This window comes from Austrofundulus limnaeus, unplaced genomic scaffold, assembly GCF_001266775.1.
Source record: "Austrofundulus limnaeus strain Quisiro unplaced genomic scaffold, Austrofundulus_limnaeus-1.0 Scaffold168, whole genome shotgun sequence".
In the NCBI taxonomy this organism is placed as follows: domain Eukaryota; kingdom Metazoa; phylum Chordata; class Actinopteri; order Cyprinodontiformes; family Rivulidae; genus Austrofundulus; species Austrofundulus limnaeus.
The window spans coordinates 599,206-621,932 of NW_013952570.1; the positions used below are offsets into that span (position 1 = coordinate 599,206).

Below are 22,727 nucleotides of genomic sequence, written 5' to 3' on the forward strand. Positions count from 1 at the left end.
TCATGTCAATCATACCATACCATACAAACTTTATTTGTAAAGCACTTTAAACACCGACAGGACCCAGTCATAGAATACAATACAATCATAAAATAAAAAATAAAAAGTAGTAATCAAATAAAACACAAATAAAAAACACAATAAAACAAAGTCAAACATCCCGATTGTGACAAAAGCCAAAGACAAAAGATGGGTCTTAAGAAGCAATTTAAAAACAACAAGGGAAGAGGCCTGTCTTGTGTCCAAAGGAGGGTCATTCCACAGTTTGGGAGCTGCCACAGAAAAAGCCCGGTCCCCTCTAAGCTTGTGCTTTGTCCTTGGCACACTCAAACGCAACTGGTCTGCTGACCTAAGTCRGTCAGTTATAGATATACACGCAGTGATTAATTTCTGAGCCTCATTAAAATCCTTTCAATGGTTCATGAGATAGTTTGCTKACAGACTACAATAAATTCTGGCAAAACAATAAAAAAATGCTTTAAAAATGTCGTAGCAAAACCTGTCCACTAGGGGGCAGCATCATGTAGGATGTACATAGAGTTGAGGATGTGCGTCTCACTCAAATTAAAAGCAGATGTGCAATATGGTAMACATAATGAAAGAGAAACAGACATTACGTTTTTAAACTTTATTTCTGACACTAGAACATAAAGCTTCCAGAGATATTTTTTGTGTTTGTTTTATCTGGCACAGATATGACACTGATCTAATTGCCTAGCTTTAAAAACAGGCTGTGCTGTTTTGTTCCTGTAATACTAGTTATGTGTTTTCARTCATTACCCATCCCAGTTTGTACAACACTGGTATAATTGTGGATAAAATAAACAGATTCACTGCTGGTTTGACACGAAGGGAGGAGCTCCGGTCACAACAGCAGAAAACTACCAGCGTGTAGAAGGAAGCGGAAATCAASCCTCTGCTAGCAGTTAGCTTCAGGCTCCTCGCGCGGACGGGGTGTAAAAAGCGACGCTAACGTTCTGTTGGTTGGTCGCCTCTCTAGAGAGGAAGCGGGGAGWGCAGAGAGAGAGAAAAACAACACGGCTTCGTTTTGTTTCTTACCGTGGAATCTTTAGAACAGAATCTCGCAAGTGGTAAGTTATCTTCACGTCTTCCCGTTTACGCAAACGTTGTGTGTTAAAAGTAATTTCTCGACGGATCGCCAAGTTCAGAAACGATAGCTGTCTTTAGTGTAAGCTAGCAACAACAGCTATGGAAAAAAAAGGTGTTTTCTTCCTTTTACCAGAAGGTGAAGCTCTTCAGTCGGGCTTTTAATTTATATCAAGCTGGTGTTTTCTTCTTTTTAATTGCGGTACTGGTGTGGTGTAAACACCGTAAGGGGTTTGGCCGCTGGTACATTAAAGCAGAGATAAGTTTGATGATCATACCGCAGCGCAGTTATTGTTGACCGTCCGTTAGCCGGTGTGCTAGCACTGTCGTTGTAGAGCAGTGGGCGCAGTCTATTGACTGGAACAGCGTCGATACGGTTTTAAAATCCCGACCTAATGATTGGTTTTAAATGGGTTCTGATTATTTCAGCGACACTGATAAAATTATCCATTTAATACTTATGCCGACATGGGAAGAAACTGAGTGTGATTAAATTAGTGAGGCCACTTACAGTTTATCCTTCCCACCCCATCGTACCTTTTTTAGCTTCCATTTTTAAGGTGTTAAGTGTTTCTTTCTTTGTCTCCAATAATATCACGAGTTTATAGTTGCTACGTCAAGCCTTTCGTCAATGTCAAAAATACTCTTTCATAATTCTATTAGCATACATGTAGTTATATATGTGGTTTATAGCTAACTTGTAAACTAGTTAAACTGAACTGGTTAGAAACGTTGCCGGCAGAATAGCCACACGCTTGTTGTTGTTGTTGTTGTTCATTATGTGGCAGACTGTCTGCTTTTAATGACCGTTTTAAGGCTGGAGTTGGATTAGCGTGAGCTCATCAGAGCTGCACCATCGCCTATTAGAAAACGAGGTAATTGGATAACCTACCTTTTATCCGTTTAACCCAGCAGCTCCAGGTTTAGCTACTGTTATCACTGTCAGCTAGGCTTGAGCATTGACTGGCTTATTATCTTCAGCTGCTGTTGTCCTGAGGAGTCTGTAGGAATTATCTGACTTCTGTGTAACCCTTGGACCAATACTGTGATTGTAGCAAAGAGGAACAACAGCAAAACCCATAAAGGTCCAAAGTCTTTTTATTATTTTTTTTAACACAAACTACAGAAAAAAAACAAACTAACAAAAATACAAAACAAAACACACACACCCAAAATCCCTCCCATCCCTCTCCTCCTATACCGGATCTACTGCAACAACATAAAACCATCTTGTATTCATAAATCAGTGATATAATGAACAGGTTTGTGTACAATGAAACAATATTTGACCTTTACACAAAATTATCTGCTGAAAGTTTTTCTACGTAGGATATAAATGGCTGCCAGATATCAAAAAAATTGTTTACAGATCCCCTAACAGTATATCTAATCTTCTCTAAATGAATGTAAGACATAACTTCTCTTAACCAATGACCATATACTGTGGATCTATGTGGATCCTTCCATCGAAGAAGAATAAGTCCAGTAGAGAGCAGAAAGCTAACACTGTCCTCTGATGTTCACTGAGGGAAGCTTCTGCTGGAGCCACCCCAAAGAGAGAGATGTTTTAATGAGTTTAAAACATTAAGTTTTAATGTTTTGTTTGACATTAAATTGTCATCTTGAAGTCGTTGCCCAAATGTTATACAAGTTCCCAATGCAGCTTTAACACATAACCCTTATAGCACACGATTTAAAACTAATCAATATATTACTTATTTTGAATGAGATTAAATAAACTAAAATAAAAAAATAAACAATGCAAGCTCAAAATGTCTTTAAATTATTAAATGAAAAGCTATAGTGAAAATCCGTAATTAAAATGGCCTCTGCTTATATCTGGAAGTTCAAAAGTTCACATAGGGCTGCAAAAGTGCTACGTTAAAAGTTGATTCGGTTATAATTTCATGGTTGCAGTGCAAGAGCTTGAGTGTGGTGCTCTGGAGTGATCTTGGCTCTGTTTGAGACGAGATGTTCAGAGGAAGCAGAAATACGCGAGGGACTCTGCCAACGAGGCGAGGTCTGAATACTTTTTGCCACATTCAGCTGCCATCGAGACATGGCTTTATTCTGCTTTAACAATCTTGTGTGCTATGACTTGTGATATTGCGGTATGTCATGCTCAAAGTATGAGTTGTGGATGACTTTCAGCTACTACGACACCAAATCTTAGATAATTATCTGTGTAAAAAAGGGAGCTATACTATACTTATTTTTGTTTTTAAGATCAGTTGACTGTGGTAGCCATCTTGAATTGGTTGACTTGAGAAGATGTACCGCCAAAGATTACTTTCATGTGTCCAGTTGTATCGGATACAGACATAAACTTAAAGTGTGTCAACATAAGTCAAAGGATGTTTGTCCATAAGACTTTGTTCAAACTAACGTGAATATTTCTTAATCCATGTTAGCAATTTTACATGGTGCACTAAGTTAACTCACTGAAAACTACCTGTCCAGAATATCACAGCTCCGCGAAGGCTAGCCTCTTTTAATTGTTGTTCATTCTGTAGTTCTGTTGTGGAAAAACAGCCCTGCTTTGCTAAGTTGCGATCTAACTTTTAGTTTTTATGTGAAAACCTCCCATATTTTTTTGGTCTTTAGCTTTCTTTACACAGTGCTGTTAAGTCAAACCATATGATACATTTTGATCGTTTCGAGAACAAATTAGTGATCGTTATCTCTGTCACTACTTTTTGAACCCAGGTCTCAGAGTGGAGGTTTTTGGTAACACCCAGCATCATTTAAAGGGAAACCGCAACTTAGGCAACATTGAGCATGCACACTATGAACAGCTGCAGTTTTGCTGCAATTTGTGTTTGTAAATCAACAACAGTAAAATAAAAGTTTGTGGTGTTCACTTTTTTCACTTCATCAGAGCGTCTGACACTGAACACACATACACCGTCTTAATTTCGTTCATTCTACCAATAGTGTCAGTCCAAACACTAACACAGTGTCTGTGCTCATGTACACACATTGTTGAAATACAAAAATCATATTGACAGCATATGACCTACTGCTGAGTCTACTGCTAAGTCAACTTTTTTTTTTGTGGTCTTGTCTGAACAGCAACTGTGCAATCACAGCATTATCGTGTAAATATCCAACCTTTCCACAATCAACATCAGTCTCATAAAGATCATTCACGTGTAAACAGAGCCTTAGTTAGCATTGACTGCAGACGATAGATGATTCAATTTGATTTTAAATGTGATGCTACCCCAAGACATTTGTGTAGGAAGTGTCATCATTAAAACGCTGCATCAAAAGCTTTTGTTGTCAGTGTTGCTAAAAAAATTGTTCAATCTGAAACTGGTCACTGACAATGTTTTTAGGTTGTATATGCAAGTTTTTTAAATATTGACCAGAAATGCCAGAGATTAATGTTTTACTAATAACATTGTGTTGTAAATGCAGATCTTTTTTCCTTGTAACTGTCTACCTCTGTACAAAAGCTGTGCGAAACTGAGTATCACTTGGTTCCTGTTCTGCAGGTGCTGCACTGTGACCTTTATGTGAGGCCCAAGTCCTTAAAGGAACGGGTCATAGACGGGAGGAGAGACTTGGAGAAAAGCTTTTGACCACTGACAGACTGCGTTTGTTACACAGTTCCATCGTAGAAGCACGACTGCAGCCAAGTCGATTTCCAGCGCACCACAAAGACCATGGAGGCCATCGCCAAGTACGATTTTAAAGCTACGGCTGATGATGAGCTTAGTTTCAAACGTGGAGAAGTCTTGAAGGTAAGTCATTGCCGTATCTGTGTTTAGACTTTCACATGTCACGTTGGAGGTTTTGGCGAGCATTTATGATGCATAAAGGGGAACTGAAAATGGCCAGAACTTATAGACAGTGCTTCAAATGATTCAGTGAACTTGGTCTTATATAAATCCACTGTGTTTTATTGGTATGAAGTTAAACTTTGGAAAAATAAATTTCAGAACCATATTCTGCCCCTGCTGAACTGCAATATTTAAATAAGCGCAGAGTACTTGTGTTAAGCTAATGATGATTAACTGGAAAACAGAGGCAAGTTTTGCATTATGATACCCTGGACATCTAGATCATCAGATGTAATTTGTTGTGAATCTTTTTGCTTTCATGCTCAAAAGACACTTCATTATTCTCCAACTATGACACTAAAATGTTGTGTAAAGTCAGTCCAACAGTCTATCTAAAGAACAGCTCTCCTATGGATTTAATGAAATCTCTCCTGTTTCTGTTTAATATCAATGTATGGGAGCAAAACAAAGATTAAATTGTGTTTAGCTAAAACATCTCTTTACCGTTTGTGACGTTAAGGACTCTAGTTTTTTGCCATTTGGATTTTGAGCTCAATTCAGTATTTATTTATTTATTTTCAGTTCTACTTATCGTCTACAAGGAAGATAATTCTCAAATGCAATACTCTTAAGCTGCTGACTGATTATAGAGGAAATCGCCTCTTATAAAATGACCACTTTGCTTCGTGTATTTTTAGTCGAGTGTTCTTTTTTTTAATCTTTCTCTTACACAGTATTTGCTGTGCATTGTTACAATAGTAGACATTTTACAGCACATTAAAATGGAACAAAATCAGGGTTTTAAATATTTCTTATATAATTCCAGCTGATAGAATAGTTTGCTGCTCTATCAGAGTATGATGGCTGCTTTACCCCAAAAAAGATTTCATCATAGTCTTGAAAAGACTTCTTATCACAGTAGGAGGCCCTGAAGGCAGAGAGAAAGTCGGCTTAAGGAAGCTTGAGCCAAAAAGGAACTAAATACAAATTCTGCCACATTTGCATGTGAAAACAGAAAGCATTATGCTTTTTCTCATTTTTTTTAAACAGCTTTTTTTTCTTTCTTTTTTTGAAAATGGCCACCAATGTTCCTTTTTAAAAAAATTCATAAGAAATTGATTTTTATACATTGATACTATTAAACATGAAACGTGTCTGCTGGTTCCTGGGTAATTTACATACAAATTTTTTTAATTGTGGTTTTCTCTTGGTTATTTTAGTGAATAGTAAAAGCAGAACTTTAAGCAATAAGTATTGCACATTGCAGGTTATGTCTGTACATAGGAGTGCTGTATTGACTTCGGTATCCTGTGCCGCACAGAAATGGTTTTGTGCGATAATGGTTAGATGTATATTAATTTATTATATGCCATAACCTTTATGGCAGAGTGGGTGGTCCTCCTTGGATAACAGTAGGGTAACACTTGAATAAGACTGTAGTCTTGCATCTTAAATTTTATGATTCTCCGCCTAAAAGACTAACAAATTGGATTGGTCCTAATTCTATTGCAATTGCCTTTAGTAATATTGCACTTGAATCCTTTTGACTTATTGTTTTCCATCTAAATGATAAAATCAGGTTACTAAATCTACCTCTGTGCACCTTCATTTTTTTGTCAGCAAAGTTTCCTTTTAGCTCATTGATTCAAAGACATGAAGCCAATTTTTGTTGTCATGTTTTTAAGTTGTTTAATATTTACACTAGTCTTTTGGAACCTGCTAGTTAGTTTAGTTATTACAACTTCAAAAGTTCAAACCATTACTAACATGACTAATAAACAAGCATATTCACATTAATTAAGCATTTCTAATCAACCAAACAGATCGGCATTACTTTGAATTGTTTATTTATTTATTTTTTGCTTTGCCTGACTCTAAACAAAATGTTCTACAGGACGATTTGGGAGTTGCTAACTACAAATCAAAGAATATTCTCTCATTGATTGTATCTATCACAGTGTTTCCCCTAGGAAATTGGTCTTGGCGGGGCGGGGGGGGGGCTACTTGTTTTATAAAAACATAAATTTGCGTGACTCGCCTGTAGTGCTGGGCGGTATACCGTTTTGTACCGAATACCGGTTTTAATTTTTGTTATATGAATTTTTTGAATACCGGACATTCCAGTTTAAATAGCGGAACGTTTCGTCGCGGTCGCCAGTGAACAGTTGTTTCCCAGTGGATATTTTTCCTTGCTGCACCGCTATGTGCGTTAGCATGCTAATGTTTGGAGCAGCTAGTTGCAGCCGCAGGTGGCGATTCCGCTGCTTATATTGACTGACGTTTTAAAAAACATCCCGTTTTTGCCGTCACTGAATGTAGTAAACACCTCTTCAGTGACGTGCACAGTTAGATTTAACGTGGTTAGTTAAGACGTTATGCTGATGGAGACTTAACGTGCTTCCATTGTGAAAAGCCTGCAGGAAGTAGTTCGTAGTGGAGTTGGAATTGACTGGTGTGCAAGGTGAGTCGTGCTGATAAGCTTTAACAAATAACATAAAATAATAAACCCGATCATAAGCTTTTCTTAACCCTCCTCCTTCATGACTGGACCAAAATGCATGACTACTGTCTCCAACCACCAGTCAGAGAAGAACAGACACAGAGGAGGGAAACAGAGACACAGACAGAGGTACAGTAAAAGAAAAAAAAGTCATTAAGCAGGGTTTGTGCATTTTATTATTAGCTGAGCTGTGATGAAAAGAAAAATACCGTCAAATACCGTGAAACAGGTGAAAATGTTGAAAATACCATGATATGAAATTTTGATCATATCGCCCAGCTCTACTCACCTGCAATTATGGTAATAAATTTACACATACATGAATATTTAATTGCCCAACTACATCCTAGTTAAGGACTCCTCATGACAATTGTCAATAAAATTCTTATTGATAATAAGTGATCAGAACTGTGTGCAGCAGATGATCTGAGTCCAGARTTCTCAGTTTGAAACCTTCTGGAGCTCTTCTGTGTGACTCTAGGTGTGACAGAGTGTGGATGGTTGATTGTCTCTTTTGTGTCCCTGATGGAGACTGGAGACCTGTCCAAGTGTCTCTGGTGAACTGGAGACCTGTCCAGGTGTCTCTGGTGAACTGGAGACCTGTCCAGGTGTCTCTGGTGAACTGGAGACATGTCCAGGTGTCCTGCCCTGCCTGTATAATGGTAGGGGAAACACTGTATCACCACTGCTATTTTCTGACATTAAACAGCTTCACTTCCTGGAAAAAAAAGAAGCTCCCTCTTAATAAAAAACAACCACGTGTCAGGGCTTTGCATGTTAGAAGCAACTGTAATCTGACTTTTTTTTCTTTTTCTGTTTTACTTAATTCTAGTAATTGTTAACTAAAGCTCCTATCTTGATTGCATATTATTATGATGTATTAGGTTGTCTTTTTTTGTCTTTCATTGAACGCTCTAGCGCTGTTTTTCCATTCATTCAGTTGATCACTTTAACTAGAGATTCACCAATCTAAAAATTAGAGTATCAGATATTGATAGTGCTGTTATGGCCGATAACTGATATTTACCAATATTAGTCATACACACACATATTATATATGCACAAACACACAAATTTTGCACAGACTGAAAATTTAAATGTCTGTTTTAAATGCTGTTTTTTTTTTTGTTTAGTTTTTTGTAAAGTGTAACTTTCAAATAAGATTGCACAGCCAACATAAAACACAAGTAACCAACAGTGTTTCTTTGTACCAGTTTAATTTCTACAGCTACAGGTTTGCCGCGGGGTAGTAAAAGGTAGTAAATTAAAAGAGTTCAAATAAAGGCCAGTGAAGGGTAGTAAAAGGTAACAAACAGAATTAGACTTGGTAGTAAATTTTTGATCAACCTGCAGGGCTTAAAGTTCTCCATTGTGGCTGATTTCTGTAATCTGTTAAAGAAGGGGGGGGGTGGGGGTGTGTTTCTGTTGCGGTCTGACTAAAGCCGCTCAGTTTATCCCTTTTTAAACGTGATGCTATTTTCAACAAATCAAATTAACCCCAGAGCAGAGCAGGGCGGGTCTAAAAAGTCTGCAGGAGCAGCGGCTGGAGGAGCGGTCAGTCAATGAGTAAACCTCCTCTCTCCTTCTGCACTTTACTCTGGAGCTTCCCGAGACTTTGCTCTAAAACCTAATTTATATTAAATATTTGTGTGTTCCGAGCGTCGTTATCCAACATATGTCCAACTTTGCGTGTGTGACGAAGCTCCTCTTGCTAAGGCTGCGCGCGATGCGCAACATTCAGTTTGTTTGTCAAGCTTTTTGCTCTCCTACAACGTGTTCTGTCACATGTCCTTTTGGAGAATACTACAACAACTTAAACGCCAAGTATAAACACCTCCATCACTTGCGAGGGTGCGTGTGCCCTGCGTGAGTAGCGTGAACCGAACTGAGCCTAGACGGACCGCAGCTTGCACAAGCTGTGAGTCTAGATTCACTGTTTGTGTTCTTTTAATTAAACAATATATTGACTAACAAACATTTGTTTGCGTATATTAAAGCAAAGATCAATCTCAGTTTAACATTTAGCTCCTCATCATTGCCAGGAGAACATCACGTTTCAAATGTCATCATGTTTCAAATGTTTATACTTTTAATCTTCACGGTTTTATAGGAATAACAAGGTTTTGGATGTGCTAAGCTTGTTTATATTTAAAATCATACTGTGGCAGAACTGCTGTGGGATAAATGTACGTCAATGAATGATCAAATATGAAGAATATATAGTATTAAATGATTACATGAGCTAAAACAATTTAAATGTATTTTTTAACAAAATAGTATTTTAAGAAAAATCAGTCTAACTAATAAAAAATTTTAGTTTTCAGTTACTTTGTGCTATACAAAAGACAGATATGTGCTATAATTTTTTTTTTTTTTAGACAAACATCTGAGAAATGAGGTATGACCGTTTTGTACACGTGTATCCTGCATGTTTTGAAGGTTTTCCTGCTTTGGCGCATCTGATTTAAAAGTGAGTGATTTGACGGGCTTCTGCAGAACTTAAARACCTGCTGAAGAGCAGGGAAATGACTAAAATGTGCAGGATACTGGTCCTCAAGGACCACGATTATAAACCACTGGTTTAAACAAGTTCATATTGACAAACATCAGATTTGTATCTGATTAAGTGCCAGATTCTAATTTTCAAAATGTGTTTTTAGAATCACTGTGTAATGTTTAAGTTCTAACTCAGTAAATACTCGTATCTCTACTCTTTACACTAACAGGGCTTTACACTTACAGTCATTCACCCATGCACACACTCACATTCACACACTGGTGGTAAGCTACATTGTAGCCACAGCTGCCCTGGGGCACACTGACAGAGGTGGGGCTGCCATGCACCGGTGCCACCAGACCCTTTGACCACCATCAGTAGGCAAGGCAGGTGAAGTGTCTTGCCCAAGGACACAACGACTGAGACGTCTGGAATTGGGGGTCAAACCAATGACCTTCCAGTAACATAATGACTCACTTAACCATTCTGCCACAGCTGCCCAATGCTCTCAGTTTACTGCTTCCTCTAATTACTACTGTAAATGGCCTTTTTACAATAATAAAAACAACTGAATAATTTAGTATTTTGTTTTGTTGAAAATTTAGTCAACTTCTTTGTTGATAGATACACCAGAATAGAAGGTGATCGCTGAAGTTCCCAGAACACATGCAGTTAGGGGTGCACTGGTTGCAATTTTCTGGTTGATCAACGGTTTTTAAAAAGCCTGACCTGGTGATACTGGTTTTCAAATTTTTATTTTATTTTTGTAACTGACACTGTATGATGTTAAAAGGTCACTACACACCTTCAATGTTCCAATCTTTTTTTAATTGAAAAACGATGAACAATACCCTTAAAACAATACAAACTTGTTTTAGCTTGACAGCAGCCCTCTCACAGCAGAGCAAAAGGGTAGAGTGGCTGATTTTCAGACCTTTACAGAGGTAGATGACATCCGCTTCTCGTGTAAGTTTCAGCCTATCAACGTTCTCCTAAAATTAAGGAAATTGGGGCTGATAAATTGGCTAGACACTTTATTGGTCCACCTTACATGTAATGTTTACTAAACACAGGTGTGCAGAGCAGGATGAACTCAAGCAACATATATACTCAGGTCTGTTTCAATCATCTGAGGATTGCGCATCTCATTTTACTTTATAATCCAGCTGAATTACAGATGACATCTGCACACTTACATGGGCTGTTTATAATTTGTAGTATGAGCTGGCTTCTCAAAGGAAAATAGGGAAGCATTCAAACTACCCTTTGTGTGCGCTCAACTACACTACCATTGACCTGCTTTAGAAACAGTTCTTTTGTGGACTTTAGTTCGCCTGCAGAGGGTCCTGATATGTTTTTCATTTTTTGACAAGTTCTTAAACCATTACCTCAGACTGAAAACGACTAACAGATCTTAAAATTAACAGGATTACCATTAGTGGAGTGGATTTTCTAAACTATGCATTTTTGTTTCTCAGTTTATACTTTGCAGTATTTCCATTCAAATCTTTAGTGTCCAGATGTCTGCATTCAGAACATTTTGTGCATTAATTTAATCACTCCCTGCTGAGCTCCGTATTCTTCCACTGCATCTTTCTCCACTGACATTAGTATAATTTTGAAGTTATGTAATGTGATTACTTCTGTGCTGTTTTTTCACCAACCTAACGTGGTGACTCTTTTCCTTCAGATTTCACTGGCTGTTAAACACAGCTTTTTATGCTAACTTTGCTGTTTTATTTTTACCCTGTGGTCAGAAAATTTACCAAATAGTAATAGTAGCCCATACTTCTTCATTAATTGTGTTTTCTTATGTCCTGACACTAAATTGATCTACAATAATTATAGTCCTAGATTCACTGTAGAATCAGATTTTCTACATCTTCAAGTTATACAAGAATTTACTTTATAGAAACAAAATGAAATGATGCTGAATCTTTCAAGAAACAATTAAAAATTGTCTAGCTCAGGGATTAGGACTGCATGCTTACTCAAAAGAATATTTTAAACATTCTTTAAACGTTTTTCTGTGCATGTAGGTTGGAGGGCTGCACAAAATTAGGAAAACCTGCAATGTGCTATGAAAGTGCTTAATGTATGACAGTATGACTTGCGATAAATGAACAAATAAGCATGCAGTGTTGAGGTCTTTCTGCTCTGGGTTCAGAGCAAAATAAAATGCTAATACATCATTTCCATTACAACATGTCAGTTTTATTTTTAAAAAGTGCAACTAGACACTGCTGTATTAGCAGCGAAACAAACTGCATGCTATACAGTTTCTTAATTACTTTAAAACGTTGCCCCAAACTATTTTCTGATGATCTAAATACTGAAATTTAACACTTACTATCAGTATTTAAAAAAACAAACAAATCTTTAAATAAGTAAAAAATAAATAAAAGTTAACAAACCTAAACACAACTGCAAATCCTCTTATTGCAGTTGTACAACATTTTCTATTTGATGTGGTATCTCGAATCAGTTTTATCAGACTGTTGCTGACAAAATGCATAAATGCAAACATTTAAGTCAACCATTTACCAAAGTTTTTGCGATGTGTATATTTGTATAGGCTGTTATCACGGTGACGATAAATTTGTGATATATACTTCCACCGCTTCTTGTCACAACCCACCAAGAGGACTTTTCACCCCTGTCTGCTTAAAGGGATCCCCGATTAGTTGTAACATTAGACTTTATTTAATAAACAGATATTTTAACTGTAAAATAAAGACTGTAAATATCCTGTAGGATGGTTAGTTTTGATCATTTTTAAACTAAAAGTTAAAAAATATATTATACGGACGGAGCCATTTTATTTGCATGCAAAGCATTCTGGGTAAATGATGACTTGGATAGGTCCTCGGTACGAGGCTGCTAGTGAGCTATATCCACCATGAAGGTTAATCTTGGACAATATCTGATGATTGGCTCTTTTAAATGAAACCAGAGAGTGTTGACAGAGAGGAGAAGGTAGAAATGACTCAGCCTGTAACTGAAAATATGGATGGAGGAAAACAGAGCTGCTTCATGGAAGAAGAACCCCAGTTTAGCCTGTTAACTTTAGTGTTAGCCCCGATGCTATCACCATATATACAGTATGTATTAGCTCAGCACTACAATTCTCCTCTCATCTCTGAGGTCCTCCATCCACAAGACAGAGAGGGAAATGCAAAAATGAGTCAGCCTGCAACTGAAAATATGGATGGAGGACCTCAGTTTAGCTTGTTTGTTGCGCTAGCACTGAGCTAATACATATAAGGCAATATAGTGTTGGCACTAGCATGAAGGCTAATAGGCTAAGCTGAGGTTCTTCTTCCATGAAGCAGCTCTGTTGTCCTCCATCCATATTTTCAGTTACAGACTGAGTCATTTCTGCCTTCTCCTCTCTGTCAATGCTCTCTGGTTTCATTTAAAAGAGCCAATCGTCAGATATTGTCCAAGATTAACCTTCAGAGTGGATATAGCTCGCTCACACCGAGGAGCTATCCACATCATCATTTACCCAGAATGCTTTGTGTGTAAATAAAATGGCTCCATCCGTGTTAAAATATATTTTTAAAAAATTACTAATCTAAACAGCCTACAAGATTTTTACAGTCTTTATTTTACTGTTAAAATATATGTTTATTAAATAAAGTCTAATGTTACAGCTAATCAGGGATCCCTTTAAGAAGTTAACATGTTGGTCATTCGTTTGTGGGTGTATATGTTTATGCTGAAAGTGCTCGGACATGTATTTTGCTTCAACCGCAAAAATAAAYGCTCTCTTCCGAAAGCCAACTGTTGTACCCAAAAGCAGATAGCGGGAGGGGTCTTCCAGGAGCCTGGCTTGGTTTGTCTCAGTGGCAATGAAAGGTGTGTGCGAAAACAAATGTCAAACAAGTATGTGACTGAACACAAGAAAGATTTGTTTTAGTGCTTTTAGATTTTTATTTATTTGACCAGAGTACCTAAGACCGTTTGACAGCACTGGACTGTGAGATCATATGTAAAGCACAATTGTCCAGCTGTTCTGTGTGGCTCCTTTTTATAGATTTGCATAGTGCAGCCAAGCTTAGTTTCACAATGTACTTTCTCACCATGCGTGGACAAAAAGGGGAAGTTTCGCATTCTACATAAACAAACTTCCATACCTCTGTATAGTACTCCTTTTTAAACATACCTAACTGATCTGATTTCAACACATTTGCAAAAGTCACTATGTAGGGTTGGGCATAATCGTATCGTGTGCAATTAATCGCCGGAAAAACATTAATTGATTATTTTTTGGCACTTGACGATTAATACGATTAAAGCCCCCAGGCAGACTGACTGGGGATTTCCCCGTTCGGTCTGGTCGGTGATCCTCTCCGCTTCAAATATGACGAACATAAAAAAATAAATTCTGAAATTGATTTATCTATCAACACAATTTAAAATWTGATGTATAGCCCGAAGTCTGTAATTTTGACAATTTGGAACAGATTTTTATGAAGAGCAAATCTTTCCCACTAAATTGGTCATGAGACCAGGACATAAGGGTGTCCAGGGACTCCAGGGCATTAATCGTCAAATTAATTATTGGCTAAATACCACAATTGATCATGAATGATTTTTTTTGCCAATATCGCCCAACCCTATCACTATGTGACATATTTACTTTGTTTTATGTTGAGCTGGAAAAACTGTAATGTCTTATTTAAATTTTAACTACCCACCTAATTGATGGAAGTAGATTTTAATTAGGTCTATTTTAAGTTTTTGTCCCTTTTTAAGTTTCATCCTGTCCATGTAATTGTTATAACTAGTGCTGTACCAAACGATTATTTTCTAATCGATTAATCTAACGATTATTTTTTGATTAATCGATTATTCTAACAACAGATCTATAAGTTATTCTGATGTGAGTGCACTGGATATTTAAAATGTTTTCATCAAATYAACAAGAACAGTTCTTTAATATTGTAATATTTTCTTTAATAGTTTTTTTCATGGACACAAAATATGCACTCTAGAGTCAATTCTTTAACAAAAAAAGCTTAAAACATCAACATAAAATCTCAACCAAAGCATATAAAATTCAAGTAAAAGAAATATAATCTAACAAATTAACTAAATCATGCAAAATTCAAGTCACTCTCTGGAAAACGTATAATAAACATATATTTACTATTTTTTATTTAACATATTTCTCAATATATAAAATTTAACAAATATCAAGACAACATCCAACCCTTTGTTTTGTAACATCAGTTGTGTAACTAATTTCTTTAAGATGAAAAGTGTTGAAAACAACAAGACTGTTTTGTCTTATTACACAAATTAAAATCCAGCTCCACATGTTTCTATTGATGTCATTTCCCCACTAGAAAATGTGTGATGGAGGTCCATGGAAGGCAAATAAGTTTAAATCAAATAAACAAAAGAGGATGGAGTTAAAGTAAATAAAAGGTATTTAAGCTACGTTTTGAACATCCAGAACACGTCCAACACTTGTTGGTTGCTTGTGCTCTTTAGGTCAGACATGTGTCGGGAAGCGCCTCTGTTGTTTGAGACGCTGGAGAAACTGGGAATGCGGCTCGACCTAACACCGGTCTCTGTTTAATGGTGGATGAAATAAAGAAAGTGRCGGTACTTTATTTACTTTGAGCAAGCGAACGTCGTGTTCACAAGATAATTAATCCACCAGATAATTCAGAGGCGGTCTGTTCGGTAAATTTTACTCCAGGAGCTGCGAGGCTTTTTTTCAACTTCAGACTAGTGCTGGGCGATATGATCAAAATTTTATATCACGGTATTTTCAACATTTTCACCAGTTTCACGGTATTTGACGGTATTTTTCTTTTCATCACAGCTCAGCTGATAATAAAATGTACAAACCCTGCTTATTCACTTTTTTCTTTTACTGTACCTCTGTCTGTGTCGCTGTTACCCTCCTCTGTGTCTGTTCTTCTCTGACTGGTGGTTGGAGACAGTAATCACGCATTTTGGTCCAGTCGTGAAGGAGGAGGGTTAAGAAAAGCTTATGATCGGGTTTATTGTTTTATGTTATTTGTTAAAGCTTATCAGCACGACTCACCTTGCACACCAGTCAGTTCCAACTCCACTACGAACTACTTCCTGCAGGCTTTTCACAATAGAACCACGTTAAGTCTCCATCAGCATAACGTCTCCATATTAACTAACCGTGTTAAATCTAACTGTGCACGTCACTGAAGAGGTGTTTACTACATTCAGCGACGGCGAAAATGGGATGTTTTTTTAAACGTCAGTCAGTATAAGCAGCGAAATCGCCACCCGCAGCTGGAACTAGCTGCTCCAAACATTAGCATGCTAACGCACATAGCGGTGCAGCAAGGAAAAATGTCCCCCGGGAAACAACTGTTCACTGGCGGCCGCGACGAAACGTTCCGCTATTTAAACTGGAATGTCTGGTATTCAAAAACTTCATATCATAACAAAAATAAAAACCGGTATTCAGTACGAAAAGGTGTACCGCCCAGTACTACTTCAGACTGAACTGAAGCAGCGGCTGCTGACGTCATTACGCGCTTGCGCAATGCTGTGTTCAGGACAAGCATGGAAAACTCACCACTCTTATGCCAATACGGTCGCAATGATTCATTTAGGTACCGAAATGGAATTGCGTGAACATTCATGTGGTGGTTATGTAATACAGCGAATCGATAATAAAAAATCTGCGTCGACAAATTTACATAATCGACATCATCGATTATTTCAACTAATCGGTGCAGCCTTAGTTATAACCACAGAAGAACGTTGAAATGTATGAAAGCATAATGGTGCGTTCACACCGAACGCGATTTCAGCGTCAAAATCGCAGCCAACGCTGAAGTTTGAAGCTTGTGCACTTTGAGGTCAGACGCAGGACACCTGCGCTGCACGGCGACAGCCGCCCCGCCCCTCCCTCCTCTGTGGGGCTGTTTAATGTCGGACGAGGAAGTGGCTTTGCTTTATTTACAGACAGCCAGAACGTGTCACGTTCATCAGATAATTAATTCATAATTAATTCACCAGATAATTCAGAGAAGAGGCTCACAGCTCGTTTTCAGGACTATTTTTTTCAGTCTGATGAGTCGCTGCCACGCATTGCTGCGGATCAGGACACGACTGCAGCACTCATTTCAGCTAAAGAGCAGGAGCTCTGTCTGTTTCAGGTTAGTGGACATCATTCAGTAAACTGTCCCGTCGGGAAATATGTCACTACGTCACACAGTGGAGTCTCTCTGATTGGTTGACGCTGCGCGTCGAGCTGCAAAAGTTCAGATTTTCTAACTTCAGCGATTTGAACGATTTGGACGATCTGAGCGTTCGACGCTCAGATCGTCCAAATCGCGCTGCTCTAATCGCGCTTGAGGCGCCGCAGAACTTCCCGACGTTGCTTGAAGCGCGTCCACCATAGACTTTGAATGTAAACCTGCTGCTCCTGACGCTGAAATCGCGTTCGGTGTGAACGCACCATAATCCTATTTTACTTGCTGCTGGTGGGCAAATGTGACCTAGAGGGAAATCAACAAGCAAGTGTAGGTCACAGTCACGTCTGGTCAGTGCCCTAAGCAGGAAAAACTTACTCTCATGTCCTCTTTAAATAAATAAAGATTAACAGCTTTTAGAGGAGAATAAATTAACTCCCATCAACAGATCATCGGACCGTGTTTATGAATGACCTAAACTCCCTACTTCCTTAAACCTTTCTCTTTAGTTTAAAAGCTTCAGCTGCTATATAAACTTATTTGGCATTATATTGCCAAATTTCAGACTTTTTTTTCCCAGAAGTAGGTGATGATTTTAGATGGAGGGGTTATTTTTGATAATGGGAAGTATTCCCTTTTCTTAAGAACAACAGTCAGTGACTTTTCAGAATTGATTATGCATGTATTTATCATCACAATTGCTACATCAATGAAAACTGCTATTCCAAAAAATATTAGCAGTTCAGAGAAATGATAAACAAGTGTCAACTCATTTGGCTGAGGGCCACTTCAAAGGGCCAGTTGTAATTAACTTTAATGTTTTTATATTTAACTTTGACTAAACATTAATCACATTCCTGATCTCATTGCTACAGCTAACAAACAATAGCTGAACTCTGTGGTATTTTGTGCATATAAATAGTATTTTTAAATGTCTCCCTATAAAGACTGTATAAATAACAAATACTATTAATAGTTGTACGTACTGAGTTAAGAGTGGTCGCCATCTTGTATTCTGAATTCTCTCATTTTCCAACAATGAGTTCCCACTCGAGGGGGCGTTCCAATATAAATTTATGACTGAAATAAGTGAAGTAATTGTGAAATTCCCATTTCCCAGCATGGGCTGCAGCAAAAGTAGCTGGTTAAATTTACCATGTAAAATCTCCAGCATACTACATTTTTTACCAGCTACTTTTGATCCCTCCTAGGGAGGTGCACACGGTACAGTGCACTGTGGGATGCCGTCATTTCATGGGTACAATAGGGTAAAGTTATCAACATGATTTATGTGAGGTGTAGATTATGGTCAGTTCAGAGTTTAAAACAGCATATGTCTATTTAAGACATTAATACATTTTTTATTACATTCTATAGTCACAAACTTTGGGTAGTGACCGAAAAAACAAGATCGCGGATACAAATTGAGTTTTGTCCGCAGGGTAGCTGGACTCTCCCTTAGAGATGGGGTAAGAAGTTCAGTTATCTGGGACAGACTCAGAGTACAGCCACTGCTCCTCCACATCGAGAGGAGCCAGTTAAGGGGGTTTGGGCATCTAGTAAGGATGCCTCCTGGATGCCTCCCTAGGGAGGTGCTTCAGGCATGTCCAACTGGGAGGAGACACAGAGGAAGACCCAGGACACACTGGAGAGACTATGTCTCTCGGCTGGCCTGGGAACTCCTTGGAGTCCTCCCAGAAGAGGTGGCTGGGGAAAGAGAGGTCTGGGCTTCCCTGCTGAAGCTGCTGCCCCCATGACCTGACTTCAGATAAAGCGGAAGATTATGGTATGGTATGGTATGGTATGGTATGGTATGGTATGGTATGGTATGGTATGGTATGGTATGGTATGGTATGGTATGGTATGGTATGGTATGGTACATCTTTGAAGCTCTCGCAGGCCACATTAAAGGACGCCCAACACCACTCTAGCTAAATGCCTGTAAGCAATGTTATTTTGCGTACGTAGCAACAGTTAATCATTCAAGTGTCTTAAACATTTGAATCAGCACCAGAAATACAGACTGCTACAAACTACAGATATCAAACGAGTTTTACCGGTTCCCAGATACCATCATAGCTTCCCAAGAACTGTTGGGTCCTAAATCCTTAAAATTCATTGGGCTTAGACAGGAAAGCAGCTCTGAAATTTAAAGTTAGACTCTTAAAAAAAAAAGCTAAAACCAGAGGAAATTCAGGTATGGTAGAATAAGTTATTTGAGATTAATTTAATCTGAAATTCTAAGTACTTATAAATAAGACTTCGGCTTGTTTAAAAATGAGCACGTCACCTTTTTTAAATGTTTAAAAAAGTTTTAAATTGTTAATAAATCTGAACCACACAGCTGGCCAGTGGTAAAATATATGAACAGTTTGTACTGTTTACTACTGTAAAATTATGCTGATTGACATTTTGAGGGGAAAATTATTTAAATTAAACCTTTTCAATCATGTTTAAACTAAATAATAAAAAATCTATGTCCCAACTTTAGTGTGTCCTTGTGTCTGTGTATGCTCATGTTCATGCTATAGTTTAGCTGCTTTCACATCCTGTTTGGTGTTTCTTCCAACCCCCAGCAGCTTCCTGTGTCTCCAAAAAGCAAACTCCAGCAACTCTGTAGTCTGAAACCATTGAAGCACAGACTTTACAAAGCGAAGCTTAGGCTCTGACAATAAATTGTAAATTGTTGTATTGTAATTTGTCATTACTAAGAGAACACACACTACTTAAGACTTAACCCTTACCAGGGGTAGACATAAGGAAATTTTACAACCTGTTGACAAAATCTGGTTGTCCGCAAAACATTTTGGTTGTCCAAAATAATCTCAAGAAAAATGTAATTTAACAAGTATATTGTTCTGTAGACAAAGTTTATTATATATAATTGTTCTCAGTCAGCCAGGTTGAACAGAGCTGCATGAATAAAACTTCCTCATTCTCTTCTTTGAAATAGAGTTCAACATTCATAAGCTTCTTTCTGCTCATAGGTCAAACATTTTCACTTAAATAGGAGTATGCTGTGTACATGACCTTATTAAAAGTTACAATTTAGTGTTCTGTTCGGTTTTACAAAGTTTTTCTCCCTTTCATTTTTACAAATGATGGACACCCGTGACAAAGAACTTTAATCAAGGTCTTTTTTGCTTGGTTGTCCACCGGACAACCAGGAGACAGGATCTGGTTGTCCGAAACAAAAATAGGTTGTCTCGGACAACCTAAACAATGGTTATGTCTACCCCTGCTTACTGGTATGTTGTTGGAAGTTACATTACTGATATTACTGTAAGCCAGTTGCACTTTAAACTCAGCAAAGTTGCTTAAAGAGCGCAAATTCTGTTCTGCCTTGCAAGGCCTGAATATTTTAGAACCACAAGTCTCATTTTAGACCCATAAGCTGATATATGCTCTGTTCCAAACCCTGATCCAAATCCCACCATTTGATTTTATTTTTCTTCCTCCGCTTGCTTTCCAGAAAGATTATTTTGAAGTAGGCAGCAGATTTCTGTGTGTTTCTTGGCTCTTTGTGAAGCAGCAGTGAGGAGTATAATGTGGAGCTGAAGGTTAATAAATTCCTTCTATGTTTCTCATGCTGCTTTTGATGCAGACAACACTGCTTACACTGCCAAAAGCTTAACAGAGTCTCAGTGGAGTGTGAATCCACATTTAGATGCCATCTTTTTCATTTCTAATTAAAAGGGTAGTTGGAGTTTTTTGAAATATGGTTGTGTGTAGATGTTGGGCATGGGCTGGTGTACAATTTTGACAATATAATAACCTTGAACAAACAGACATTTCACAGTATTCAAAAAAATGTGCATTGATTCAGTACTTGATCTGGCTGTGGCCTGTTTCAGTTCACATTGAGAGATTGAAATAGAGAGCCTCATCGAGTCTGCGGGGTTCATATTTAAATGCCAGTGTCAAAATGTCTGTTGCCCCTTCAATTGACACTTTAACCAACATGATCAATCTATCATCTCTCCAGACCCAATAATGTCCAGTGAGTACTAACTAGGAGTGCGCCGACTTTACTTAATTTTGGGAGATCTGAGATTGGCCAATGCTTAGATGCGATCTGTAGAAAAGATTGGCCTCCACAAAGGTCTGAAATTTGAAAATTATTCACTGTCAACTTTTGCTCTGCTGTGATCTGCTGTGAGCACTACAATGTCCAATTAAAACAACAGGGCTCTAGACTAATGGTGCGTTCACACCGAACGCGATTTCAGCATCAGGAGCAGCAGGTTTACATATAAAGTCTATGGTGGACGCGCTTCAAGCAACGTCGGGAAGTTCTGCGGCGCCTCAAGCGCGATTAGAGCAGCACGATTTGAACGATCTGAGCGTTCGACGCGCTGAGGCGCAAATCGCTGAAGTTAGAAAATCTGAACTTTTGCAGCTCGACGCGCAGCGTCAACCAATCAGAGAGACTCCACTGTGTGACGTAACGACATATTTCCCGACGGGACAGTTTACTGAATGATGTCCACTAACCTGAAACAGACAGAGCTCCTGCTCTTTAGCTGAAATGAGTGCTTGCAGTCGTGTCCTGATCCGCAGCAATGCGTGGCAGCGGCTCATCAGACTGGAAAAAATAGTCCTGAAAGCGAGCTGTGAGCCTCTTCTCTGAATTATCTGGTGAATTAATTATRAATTAATTATCTGATGARCGTGACAYGCTCTGGCTCTCTGTAAATAAAGCAAAGTCACTTCCTCGTCCGACATTAAACAGCCCCACAGAGGAGGGAGGGGCGGGGCGGCTGTCGCCGTGCGGCGTTTCAACAGCTGTCCTGCGTCTGACCTCAAAGTGCACAAGCTTCAAACTTCAGCGTTGGCTGCGATTTTGACGCTGAAATCGCGTTCGGTGTGAACGCACCATAACGTTTTGCACTGGTTGCACCAGTGCGCCTAACATTTTTCCTTAGGTGCACCAGTACTAAAGTTAGGTGCATCCAAATTTGCAAACGCATCGCATTTAACATTGATGTATTAATGGTTCACTTTTTTAAAATCATTGTTCATTAAGACAATATTAACTCACAAATAATTTGTTAACAATCTAGCAAAAAATAAAGTTCTATATTTGAACCAAACTTGTAGACATATAACTTACCGAAAAGTAATTTTAAAATGATTCTATGACCTGAAATTTTAACTTAAACATCAAGATAAATGAAATGAAAGAAATTCTAAATTCTAAGTGCAAATGTTTAAGGGTTCAACATTTTATAAACATCTTAAACATTTCATGGCTTTGTCTTTGAGACTACATCTGCCCCTCAGATCTGCAACTCCTGTAGTTTGGCCTTCAGGATCTTTTACCTTTGCTAAAACAGAATGATGAACAGAGAATTATGATGAATAGCAGTAGGGCTGCAACTAACGATTATTTTAATAATCAATTAATTTGTTGATTATTTTTTCGATTAATCGGCCAAATCATTAAAACACTTAATTACATGAATATGAGTAGATGTAAATTAACTCCTTCAGGATGCAAGCTATTGCTAACGGAGTTTTCTCTTGAATCAAGAGGGTCTTCCCATAAAATGAAGGATTTTTTTATAATCTCCTGAATTAAAAAACAGAAGCACATAATACATATTTTAACAATTTATTTCGCCAGTTGTATTAAATAC

The 22,727-nt window shown here is 38.0% G+C and overlaps 1 protein-coding gene across 2 annotated transcripts in view; it reads left to right on the plus strand.

The window, feature by feature from the left end:
- Positions 1 to 883: 883 nt before the first annotated feature.
- grb2b (growth factor receptor-bound protein 2b) overlaps positions 884 to 22,727 on the plus strand; it is a 39,753-nt gene continuing 17,909 nt past the window's right edge. The window contains exons 1-2 of one of the 2 annotated variants that reach the window (XM_014017440.1): positions 884 to 1,091; positions 4,605 to 4,853. In XM_014017440.1, coding sequence (XP_013872894.1) covers positions 4,776 to 4,853 — 78 coding nt within the window. In that variant the 5' untranslated portion in view covers positions 884 to 1,091; positions 4,605 to 4,775. The remainder of the gene's footprint in view (positions 1,092 to 4,604; positions 4,854 to 22,727) is intronic. The other variant, XM_014017441.1, reaches the window with a different exon arrangement.